The sequence below is a fragment of the Capricornis sumatraensis genome, chromosome 10 (genome assembly GCF_032405125.1).
Source record: "Capricornis sumatraensis isolate serow.1 chromosome 10, serow.2, whole genome shotgun sequence".
Classification (NCBI taxonomy): domain Eukaryota; kingdom Metazoa; phylum Chordata; class Mammalia; order Artiodactyla; family Bovidae; genus Capricornis; species Capricornis sumatraensis.
Window position 1 is genome coordinate 34918830 of NC_091078.1, and position 12640 is coordinate 34931469.

The 12640-nt window shown below is 37.6% G+C and overlaps 1 protein-coding gene across 1 annotated transcript in view; it reads right to left on the reverse strand.

Moving 5' to 3' along the window:
- Positions 1–12640, reverse strand: part of RYR2 (ryanodine receptor 2) — a 578200-nt gene that overhangs the window by 441758 nt on the left and 123802 nt on the right. Inside the window, exons 9-10 of the mRNA XM_068983081.1 lie at positions 5634–5733; positions 4846–4942 (exon numbers count right to left, since the gene is read on the reverse strand). Of these exons, the coding sequence (XP_068839182.1) occupies positions 4846–4942; positions 5634–5733 (197 nt within the window). The remainder of the gene's footprint in view (positions 1–4845; positions 4943–5633; positions 5734–12640) is intronic.

Below are 12640 nucleotides of genomic sequence, written 5' to 3' on the forward strand. Positions count from 1 at the left end.
GGGAGAGAAAGACATTTATAAACAAATGTGAAAAAAAACAGTGCTTTGTAAACATAAAATTTAAGGACTACTTTTATCATTATTTGCAAGTAATTGCTCAATTTCACTGTGTAATCAAGATATTAGATAACCCTCCTTCTTAAGCAAGACCCTTCATGCTTCTGCTGCCTATTTCTGACTTATTTTCTCCCTCAATTCATGACTTGATATCCATTTTCATTTAATTTTACCCATGTAAACATGCTGTACAAGGGGCATTAGAAATGTGCTCTTACTGACATCACTACCTAAAGAGAGCAATATGTTGATTGGAATGCATGTTGAGATTAATTTGACACAGAAATAATCAACATTAAATCAAGAATAATACTGGAAGTACATTTAGAATGGATAAACAATAAGGTCCTACTGTATACACCATATAGGAAACTATATTGAATATCCTATTATAAAATATAATGGAAAAGAATATGCATATATGTATAAAAAAAGTTAGATGTATATAACCAAGTCACATTCTTACAGGAAGATTGGCACAACACTGTACATCAACTATAATTAAATGAGAAATTTAAAAAAGAGTAATACCAGGATGGGGGAGTAGTCTTCAATAAGGATGCAACGGAAAATTGGACCCAGAACAACATCAAAATGTCTTTGACATTTCCCCAAGTTCTCTCAGAAATGATTAATAACTAACAATCTAAAGAATTAGCAGGAGACATTCTCGTTCTAAGTGAACTAAGTCAGACAGAGAAAGACAAATTTAATATGACATCCCTTATATATGGAATCTAAAAAAATGATACAATCGAAGTTATTTACAAAACAGAAACAGACTCACAAAATAAACTTATGGTTACCAAAGGGAAAAGGTGGAGGCAGGGATGGACAAATTAGATTGAGATTAACACACACACGATATAAAATAATCAACAAGGACCTACTGTATAGCATAGGGAACTCTACTCAAAACTCTGCAATAACCTACATGGGAAAAGAATCTGAAAAAGAATAGATACATATATATGTACAACTGAATCACTTTGGTCCATACCTGAAAACTAACACGGCATTGTAAATCAACTATATCCCAATATAAAATAATAATTAAAAAAATAAAGGACTCCCTTCTCCCAAAAAATGAGTTAGCAAGAAATTTGCTCTATAAGTATCATGTTTCATAAAACACCTCTTTAACACACAGATTCTCTGGAATTCCTGGTGGTCCAGGAGTCAGAACTCTGCTGTCACTGCAGGGGGCTTGGGTTTGACATAATTCTGCAATGCAATAAAAAAAAAATTCTCTAATATCCAAGAGAGGTGGAAAACTGAAGTCACTGCCAGTGAGCTTAGTCCAGGAAATCCAGGATGTATCTGATGCTGAATATTCTCATTTGAAAATGAGAATTAAAACAAAAACTACACTCATCCATTCCTGGGTTCTAAATCTGATCAAGAAAGGGGTCCTTCTCCACCACAAACCTACCACATTCAGTTCAAAACAGCAGAGGATTTTCTTTGATATAGTTTAGCTTCTCTTTCTCTAAAATCTATGCTTTACCATTCTTTATGCTTCCATATCTGACTAAATGCTGTTCTTCTAAATAACAGTGATAACAGTAACAACAAAACCAATAATACATTTGTTGATCTCTTAATACGCATCAAGATTTTATCTGCATTTTCTTATTGAACCTTCACAACCATCCCATGAAGTACCAGCTAATATTTAAACTGCATTTTATAGAGAAGAAAAATCATGTTTAAAGAAATTTAGTCATCTTCATGAGTCACACAACTACTAAGGGGCAGAGGAGAGGCCCACTCCTAGGTCTGTCTAATTCTACATCCTTAATCTCTACAGTGACTGTACAAACAGTAGAAGGGCTCAAAAAACCACTTGGCTTAAGTGCTTGATTTAACAAATCAGAAATTAAGACTCCAAAGACTATGGCAGTGTCTCTTTGCTCCTGTTTCTATGATTATATCATAGCATCAAACACATCTACACCAACAATCCTCCTTCGGACTCCATAACTTCCCTGGTTCTCCACTTAACTTCCATTCTGGCTTTCTAGCAACTCTCCTTTGCCTGCCCATGTTCTAAGTGTCAGCCTACTCTAGGACTCCATCCTCAGCCTCCTCCCTGGTTTGTCTATGTCAAGGTTTTGCAGACTGCAAAAACATTTATTTTTTTTAATTGGAGTATAATTGCCCTAAAATATTGTGTTGATTTCTGCTGTACAACAATGTGAATCGGCTATAAATATACATATATTCCCTCCTTTTTGAGCCTCCCTCCCTCCTCCCCATTCCACTACTCTAGGTCATCACAGAGCACCAGGCAGAGCTCCCTTTGATATACACAGCAGCTTCCCGCTCTCTATCTCTTTTACACACTGTAGTATATACATGTTAATGCTACTCTCTAAATTCTCCCCACCTTCTCCCACGTTATATCCATAAGCCCGTTCTCTATGTCTGCATCTCTATTCCTGCCCTGCAAATCGGTTAATCAGTACCATTTTTCTAGAGTCTCATACAACAGTCTTCTCTTTCTGACTTACTTCATTCTGTATGACAGACTCTAGCTTCATCCACATCATTATAAATGGCGTAATTTCATTCTTTTTTATGAAAAGAAAGAAAGAAAGTAAAGTCGCTCAGTTGTGTCTGACTCTTTTTGACCCCATGGACTGTCGCCTACCAGGCTCCTCCATCCATGGAATTTTCCAGGCAAGAGTACTGGAGTGGGTTGCCATTTCCTTCTCCAGGGGATCTTCCCAACCCAGGGATCGAACCCAGGTCTCCCGCACTGCAGGCAGACGCTTTACCATCTGACCCACCAGGGAAGCCCTATTCTTTTTTATGGCTGACTAATATTGCATTGTATATATGTAACATAACTTCTTTATCCATTCATCTGTCTATGGACATCTAGGTTGCTCTTAGCATACTTTTTAACTATGCCCAAGTTGCTCAACATACCCCTCTAATCACAGTTCCTTACTCTCTATATAGGGCTTCCATTCCTTCAACTACCCTACATGCACTTGTGATTCATATCCAACCCAAGCTTTGTCTAAGTTAAAGATTCAAAAATTTCAATTTCCCATAGACCCTTTATTTCCCACAACCCTTTGTACTCACCAGTGTCCAAAATCTCATTCAGTCCTTCATACCATATTTGTATATCTCCCACAATCTTTAACATCATCTCTCTTCCTTTGAATCAGAGACATCAGCTCACCCTTAAATCTGATACACTCTCTCAGCGACCACATTGAGTTCATCCTTAAACCAGTCAATCGATCTGACCTGAAATGTCTCTGGACCAGGCCATCCTATTCTAATGGCCACTGTCCAAGCTAAGCTTCTCCTTTTCTCTCACATGAATGACTATATCAGCCTTCTGATTTAATTGGGTTGGTTTCCCCGATCCACAATCTCTCTCCCTTTGGTCTAAGTTCCTCTTGTTCATCACAGCAACACTTTTCAAAGATATTGACTATGTTATCCCTGCTCATCCCCACACACTCCTTCCCAACTCACTCAGAGTAAGAGCCAACCCATGATTATGGCACTAAGGAGCCTTCAAAAGCTGATCCAACTCCTACCTCCTATCTAGTTTCTATCCTCCTTCCATCCTGCCCCTCATCACTCCACGATAATTACTATTTCCAGGACACACTTCTGTTCATATTTTTCTTTGGAATTAATCCCTCAAAACAACAGCTTTTTTAAGTCCCTCTCATTTTCATACAAACCCTTATCAACAACATCAACATCTTCTTCCAAGCCTACTATAAGCAGCACTTTTTAGTTTGGGGAATTTTTCCAGGCTCTGCATTTCACACTTCACCATAACTAGCTCTGTCTGGCAAGAGAGGTTAAGAGCAGTATCCAGGTCTCAGATGGATTTTTCCCAAAGTTAAACAGCTAGTTAAATGGTGGCTATTAATTTTCTAAATGTTTTCATTTCTAAATATTCATATATTATTAGAAATCTCTACCAGAAGACTTAAAGCCATGTAATAAATCACCCAGATCATGCCTTCTCTCATAGTCATCTCTTATGCATCCTACCATATCCATTAATTAATCTGTGAGGTAAACGAAACATTCAAATCACCCTAAATGTTTTTATGTTGTTTTTTTTTTTATTACTTGTGCATTTTCTCCTGTGATCGAGACTACTTCTATTCTTGGCCCAATGCCAAATAATATTAACACAAGAGCAGTATTAAAATCACATAAAATATTAGGGGAAATGATTAACTTTTTTACTTATGTCAGGTGGCACTGGTGGTAAAGAGCCCACCTGCCAATTTAGGAGACATAAGGGACGTAGGTTCGATCCCTGGGTCAGGAAGATCCCCTGGAGAAGGGCATGGCAACCCACTCCAGTGTTCTTACCTAGAGAATCCCATGGACAGAGGAGCCTCGTGGGCTATAGTCCATAAGATCACAAAGAGTAGGACATGACCGAAGCAACTTAGCACACACATCAGTCAATGGGAGGTAACAGAAAAAGGTCCTAAACTTCTGGGCACTGCGTAATTAAATGTGTTCACTCTTCCCACTCAATTTCTTGTATTCAATGCTTCTAACCATGTTTTCATTATACAAAAATTTTCAGCAACTCTACTGATAGGCAGTGAAAACCTAATATGAGAAAAAACTTCAGAGGAGATCAACAAATGGATCACCTCAGTGGACAGACAAACCATAGTGGCCTACTTTCTATTACATAAATGGCCTGAACAGACATATCCTTAATTTATAAAAATTATATCAAAACATGGAAATGCAAGGCTTAAAGCACTGGGCCCAGGTACCAACCTCCGCTGCTCTTCACCGTGTTCTCCTGAAGGGACAGTGAGGCATTCATCCAAGTGTCCATGAAGCAACCTGAGGACGTCACCACCAATCAGATACCCTAGAAGGATCGAAACACAGTCACATTTGAACTGTCATCATATATCGAAAGCTAAACAGATCATCTGATCTGATTTCCTATTTTCATAGACAGAGACACAGATGTCTGGTAAGGAGTAAGTACTGGACTGAAATAGCAGAGATGGGTGGGGTAACCTGCCTTCCACCCCTGGGCCCTGGGTTTCCAAGTCCCACAGTCAGTGATATTCCCACTACTATACATGACCTCAGCCTCATAAAAGCCTCCACTAAACATACAAGCCTGAATAGGCTCAGATTTGAACTTATGTAAGTGAGAAGAATCAGAACAAACTGATACATCCCAAGAAAACCCTAATGCCCAAGCACTGCTGTGATCCAGCACTAAGTCACACACCCTGGAAGATGAGAAATCTTGACGTTAGCCTAACCAAGCAATACCCTGAGGCCAAAACATAGAGAAAATAACCCCTAGAAAGCTACAACTCAAAGTACTAAAGTTGACAATAGCGTAAAAATAAGGAGAGCTAAATCTTAACACAAACTTCACTTTTAAGTAGCAATTAAAATAAGTTTTCTTACATGTCAAGTATCTTCATTATAGAATATTTTGACACAAACAGCTCTAATTTATTTGCTCATTATCACAATTCCAAAGATGACTCTCAACTCTGTATCAGGGACCAGCCTCCTAATGGAAGTGCAGTCTTTACCTTGGGCTGCTTCACTTCCTGAGCTGATGGGCGCCACACTCCAGAGGGTCTGCTGGAAAGCAGCATCCACGTGCAAGCTGCCGTTACCGTAAGACAAGTGCTGCAGCAGAGGCAAAAGGAGGCATCACTACAGGCCCTGGGTGCATCTTAACATGCAAGTGCTTCTGGCCACTCTAACTGCATGCTGCAGATTTGGAAATGTCCACAGAGAACCTCTGCTTCAATCCTGTCACTGAAAAATGAAGACACTAGTAGAATAAAAGTTAAGAGTTTATATCTGACTTTGGGTATTTTTCAGCTTCCTTCTAAGCATTACTAACTCAAGTCACTAATTGGAAAACATACAAAGCAATAAAATAAATTTGTGAAAATGGATTATTCTGTTGTAAAGGCCTCCTGTGCAGACAGGGGGCATTTATCATTAAAACTACAATTAAGTTTTTACATATCACACCATGACAGTGTTTTGACAGTGAAGTAGGTGAAATCTATAGGACTGATATGTCTTGGTTTTACAGGGTCCTTTAGGAAACTTTATCTACAATTGACGTAATAGCCTTTAGATGGCAATACTTCCTAATAGGTATCAAAAATCAGGACAGTGAATGTCCTTCAAAATTCATTCATTTCAAATTTCAGATGTTCCTGCTGAAAATCAAATGTATTAAAAGATGGTCATATTTTACATCTTTAAGAGCCATAATTGATAAACTCCAAAACGATAAGTAAAGAAAAACAAAATTATGAGTATAACCAAATGCCTTGCTTATTTCATTAACCATTATCTGGCTGCTGCTGGAACAACCACCTCTTCTCTCAGAATCAACTCAGTAAACATCACCAACATTCCTATAATATTCCTGCAACATTTTCCAATTTTGACAACAGCTTAAGCTTTGAAAGATTTTAACTGCACTAGAACTTTTTCAGAAATCTGACTCTCCTAGTTAAATAAAGAGCAGCCACAGCATGAAAAGTCACACTGGTATATGTCACAGGTCCTTTTAATACCCAAAGGTCTCTCCTGCCTAAGTATACAAATATTTATTATATATATAATATTTATATTAAATACACTAAGTCACCAGCACACATAGGTACTTCATTTCCTTTCTCTTAAAAACAAAACCAAGGAAATTTGTGACATTTGACATATATGTAATTATCTAGAAAATAATTTTTTCAGTCAGTAAGATTAAGAGTGAATGCATCAGATTCAGCAATAACATGCTCTTACCCCTCACCCCACACCCTCCTATTCACCTGAACCTGTCACTCTTAAGCAAAATTTCAGCTGAAATGCCTTTACTGAATTAATTTCTTCTCTGATGTGTTAAAATTCTTAACTGTTTACAAAGAAATCATATTCCAGCTGCATATACTTAGAAACAGAATGAGACATATGCCTACAGACAAGGCAGGTGCCAGATCAAGGACCTTATTGGGAATAAGGAGCCACTGCAATGAAAAAATAATAGAGGAAGGAGTACTACAATGTAATTTTCAAATCATTTCTAAGCCTGAAAGTCAAAGTGTTAATTGCTTAGTTGTGTCTGACTCTGTTTGTTACTCAATGGTCTGTCCATAGAATTCTCTAGGCAAGAATACTGGAGTCAGTAGACATTCCCTTCTCCAAGGGATCTTCCCAACCCAGGGATCGAACTAGGGTCTCCTCCATTGCAGGCATGTTCTTTACCGTCTGAGCTACTAGGGAAGCCCAAGATACACAATAAATATAAGCATACAAATAGGAAAATCTCAGCCTGTTGGAAAAAAGTTTTTAAAAAATGTCCGTAAGATCATATTACACCATTTAAAGTTATCTAAATAATGTCCACTCTTCTCAAAGAAATATTCTCTAGGCATAACTCTTTTGGATGCCTCTGTTTAATTTTGCCACTTCACCAAGAAAGGTAAATCTGCACGAAAACCACACTGTTTGTGAATTCACAGGTCTGTGATGTTAAATATTCAAGGCAGTAACAGTTTCAGGAACTAACACCAAGATGAGTTATCCTTAAACCAAAAACAGATGTCCAAGGTTGAAAGCACAGTTGGCCTTAGGCTGAAACATGTAACTGCTCAACGTACACACCCTCCAGGGCACTGGAGGGACTTGGGAGAGTCATCTGCTCCCTTCTATCACCTTGATTCGTATGTTAGTGACTCAAGAGTTCTCAGATACATGAATCATCTGAGGAGCTTGCCCAAAAAAGGAAGATTTGGGGAATTTCCTTGGCAATTCAGTGGTTAAAACTTCACCTTCCAATGCAGGGGGTTGCAGGTTTGATTCCTGGTCTGGGAGCTACGATCCCACATGTCTCATGACCAAAAAAGCAAAACAAAAGAGAAGCAATACTGTAACAAAATCAATAAAGACATTTAAAATGGTCTATATCAAAAATCTTATTAAAAAGACAAATTTGAATTCATGAGGTGGGGCCAGTGCAGGGGAGGTGGGGGGTTGGGCAACCAAGGCCACTAATCCAAGAAGCATTCTTTGAGTAACAAGACTTTGTATGATAGAAGCACACAATCTCAGGCTTAGAGAAGATGCTATAAATCCCCTCCCGGAGTTCTCAATCTGGACTCCACTTTGATACTTTCTGTTTCCTTTGTAATCCAGTGTATATATTGCATGCATTTTAAAAGCTAATGAGACAAGGAATATCTGACTGCCCAAAAGGTCCAAAACACAAAAATTTTTAAGGATATCCAAATTTAACCTTTATCTGAGGCCTTCATTCACTCATTTCTTTCTCTCTCATTAAGGGCCAGGCACTTGGGCCCTACTGACATGACACTCTGGAAAAATGATCCTCCAGCGACAGGGAACACAAGTAAACAAGATATATCACCCTTCAGACCTCATTTTTTTTTAATTCTGAGAAAAATAAAAAATGAGAGACACAGTCTATGTTTTCATTACCTGTGCCACAGAGGGAGAAAAAAATAGGTGATTGCTGTTCTTCTAGCTATCAATATTTTTATGCAACTTGAGACAACTCGGTAACTTATACAGTCAAACCACCTAGCATTTCTTATCAGAAATAAAGAGGTTGGTATGAGAGAAGGAAATTTTTATGAGCCTTAGAATAGATTTCTTTTAAGCATTTTTCATCACTCTTTCTATTGTGAGGTTCTGCTTTTCCCAATTTACTTTTAGACAGTTGTTTGGTAATATTTTCATGGATTTAAAAAAAAAATCTGTTGCTATAGGTAACAGAGAAAATTATTTAAAAATCAATGTTTCAAATGAGAGCAATCCAATCCATGGGTTGAAAATTCATGTGCATACCAGGGTGATTTTATCTCTTTCTAACACAAGAAAGAGTTGTTTTACATGCTTTATTCTGTTCAGTTTGAAATAGATTCACAGTAATAGCTATTTGATCATGTTTCCTCTCTTTTAAATTGCATCATTCTCTTATAATTTAAGCTGCTTTGCTAAAGCCTTCTTTTTTAAAAATTAAATCATTCCAATGGAGAAAAAGAATTCCACACCCCACCCAATCCACCCCCCGCCCACCTTGGATATTCCTGAAAAGAGGATGAAGGTATCATTTTTTATATTGAAATATGAAACAGCAAGCTTGGAAAACCATTATTTTGGATAAGGGGTTTACAATCTTTTCTGGAGATCAGATCCTTTATTCCTAGGAAATCCTGTAAATAGGTTCAACCCTTCAAGCAGAAGGTGGAGCACCCCAGGAGAATCCTGGGGATCCAGGAGTCCAGCATAGTGCCCTCTTCCATCCAAAGACAGAGGAGAGAGAAAAATCAGTCCTTCAATCAGTTTCAATCAATTTACCATCCCAACAGATGTAACCTTGACTAGAGCAGCAAGTAAACAATTAGACAGTTTAACCTTAGCGTAACAAAACTGTTAGTGAAGGGAAATTAGATCAAAGGCCATCTGACAGCAATGACTTAAAAAAAAACCAACAACTAGAAACGTTTTAGTGTGTGTGTTAGTCGCTCAGTTGTGTCCGACTCTTTGCGACCCCATGGACTGTAGCCCACCAGGGTCCTCTTGTCAATGGGATTCTCCAGGCAAGAATACTGGAGTGGGTTGCCATTTCCTTCCCCAAAATGGCTGATGAAAGTGTGTAAAATCAAGATGAGATTTATTTTCAGTAGTTAGTTATACCAGTTGTGTTTTCAGTCAAATTTCTCAACTAATTTTTAACCATATCAGAACCTTCTCAGCATATGACTCTTGCTTACACACAATAGATCTTTATTTAAAAGCAACTGTTATATCAGAGTCTGTTTATTACTTACTTCCCCTCTTTCTCTTCTTCTGGTTAAATATCTAAAGATCCTTTAACTATAGGTACAAATCTCCCAGGTAAATAATGATAACAATTTTTAGAAGTGTCATAGAGCTAAAAGTCTTGTCTGGATTAAGCATTCAAGTCTCTTGATATCCCTGTGAATGGAGCTATTACCTGGATCCAGAAAATGAAGAAACAGAGAGTCTGAAGAGGTTATGTGATTGGCCCAAGCTCATGCTTACCGGACTCTGTACTAACAAACAAGTGTGTATGTGTGAGAATATATGCAATCCATTTTCAGTTATTCAGGTTCAGTATGCAGATTATTCCACCGCTACTGTTTATTCCAACGTCTTTTATTGCCTCACTTTTTACCCCTTCACTTGCTCCAGATCCTTCTAACTAAGCACCATGTGGTCCTTGAATCCATGAACATAAGACTTCATATTCTTACTATAATCACCCACCTGGAAATGAAAGGTAATAATTAACTATGCCTAAATTCATTCAAACATCCCTCAGCATCTGTAACCTAAACTCGAACACTAAGTTACTGTCTTAAAGTTATTCTCCTATAGTTCCATGGGCTTAGTCTGTTTTTTCACTACTTTTGCAAGAGCAGAAACCATGTGTAATATGTGGTTGTTCCTCTGGTTTCTATTATTATATGTGAGGTCCACAAAGATAATCACTAAAATCACTGACTTTGTCACCAAATGAAAGTAACTGAAATTTTAACAATCTGCCTGGTCAACTATCTGTAGTTTTTTTTTATTTTTTTAATTTACCTATTTTTTTAATTGAAGGATAATTGCTTTAAAGAATTTTATTGTTTTCTATCAAACCTCAACATGAATCAGCCATAGGTATACCTATATCCCCTCCCTCTTGAACCTCCTTCCCATCGTCCTCCCCATCCCACCCCTCTAGGTTGATACAGAGCTCCTGTTTGAGTTTCCTGAGCCATACAGCAAATTCCACTTGGCTATCCATTTTACATATGGTAATGTAAGTTTCCATGTTACTCTTTCCATACATCTCACCCTCTCCTCCCCTCTACCCAAGTCCATAAGTCTGTTTTCTATGTCTGTTTCTCCATTGCTCCCCTGCAAATAAATTGCTCAGTACCATCTTTCTAGATTCTGTATATATGCATTCAGTTCAGTTCAGTTCAGTTGCTCAAGGATATTTATCTTTCTCAAGGTTATCAGAGGAACAATCCTGGAAGTGCAGTGGTTGAAACTCCACCCTTCTATGCAGGGAGTGCAGATTTAATTCCTGATTGGGGAACTAAGATCCTGCGTGAAGGGCAGTGTGGCCCAAAAACATATATATATATATATATATTTTTTAAAAGGTTATCAGAAAAGGAATGTAAATAAACTGGCTAAAATGTAGCTTGACCTGTAAATGTAATTAGTCATGAAGCTCATTATTTTCCAAGGTAACAGAGGGGACCCTCATGCATTACAATTACTACCATTGTTTGTACAGTGGTCTTTAATTCCAAGAATGTTCAAAATTATCCTCTCATTGCTTCATCACAGTAACTGTGATGTTAGGGATAACTGTCACCATTTTGCAATGAGGAAGCCAGAATTCATGGAACTATGTGATTCAAGAACTAGTGGTAGAATTGATACATGAAAGCCCTGGCCCCAGTGAGATTCTGAATTTTCTACTCCTTCTGTGCATACTGATGCCGTCCTGTCAAACTCTGCTCTGTAGTGGAAAGAACAAGTTGTACAGCAAAAACATGCATAGTTATGCACAAATAGAAACAAGATAGATGTAGAATTTATACACTGAGAAGCAAGCATGAATTATTTTTATTACTGCTATTGGTTTCCAAGTAAAACGACAATTCGAAATGTCTGCCTCCTGATCAAACTACATCACCATCACATACACAGCACGGGCACACAGCAAGCGCTTAATAGAAGCTTATTTGACAAGCTGGCACACTTGCATCGTCCTAGAAATGTGCGTGGCATCTGTTTCCACCTATACTGGTTAAAAAAAAGGAGAGCAATGCTCCAGGCCTCCCTTTAGCTCTGCATTATTAGTTGCTCTGTTCAATAGTTCTTGTCAGTTACATGAGGCCTCGTTTCACCACTTCCCGGTCTTCCTCATTACTTCTTCCCTCAAAATCAAGTAAAACTACACCCTTCCTCCTAGCAATGTTTTGAAAATTGGAATTAATTGTGATGGTTAGCAAAAACTTAACCCACAAGACCCACTCTATTTAGAGCCTCATAGAGCCAAGGGGTACCAACTACTTCCTTAATTCAAAATCACACACAAATATTTTGATTTAAGGAAGTGGAAATAAACTCATGCTAACTGATAGAAAGTGTAATTGCAATAATGCTCTATTTCTGATTTTTGTTTCAGTCATCATCCACTATGATGTCTGGAATTTTTTTATGTGGCTATTCATGTAGAGTTTGTAATACTCCATTTTATATTTGTTTACTTTCTCAACTTTAAAATAAAAACTATTTTGCCCTGATATCTTATATACTTCCACTCATTGTAATCTTTTGTGAACTTCTGCATATGATTATTTTTACCAAAAATACAATTTACTAAATAAGTTAAATTAAATAGATATTGGCTTTACCACAAAAATAAAATAAAATAAAAAAACACCTCCTCTGATTAAACATAAACTTCTTTCTTTAATCTTTCATTTCCAGCCCTTTTCCTCTGGAACAATGCAATGTCAGT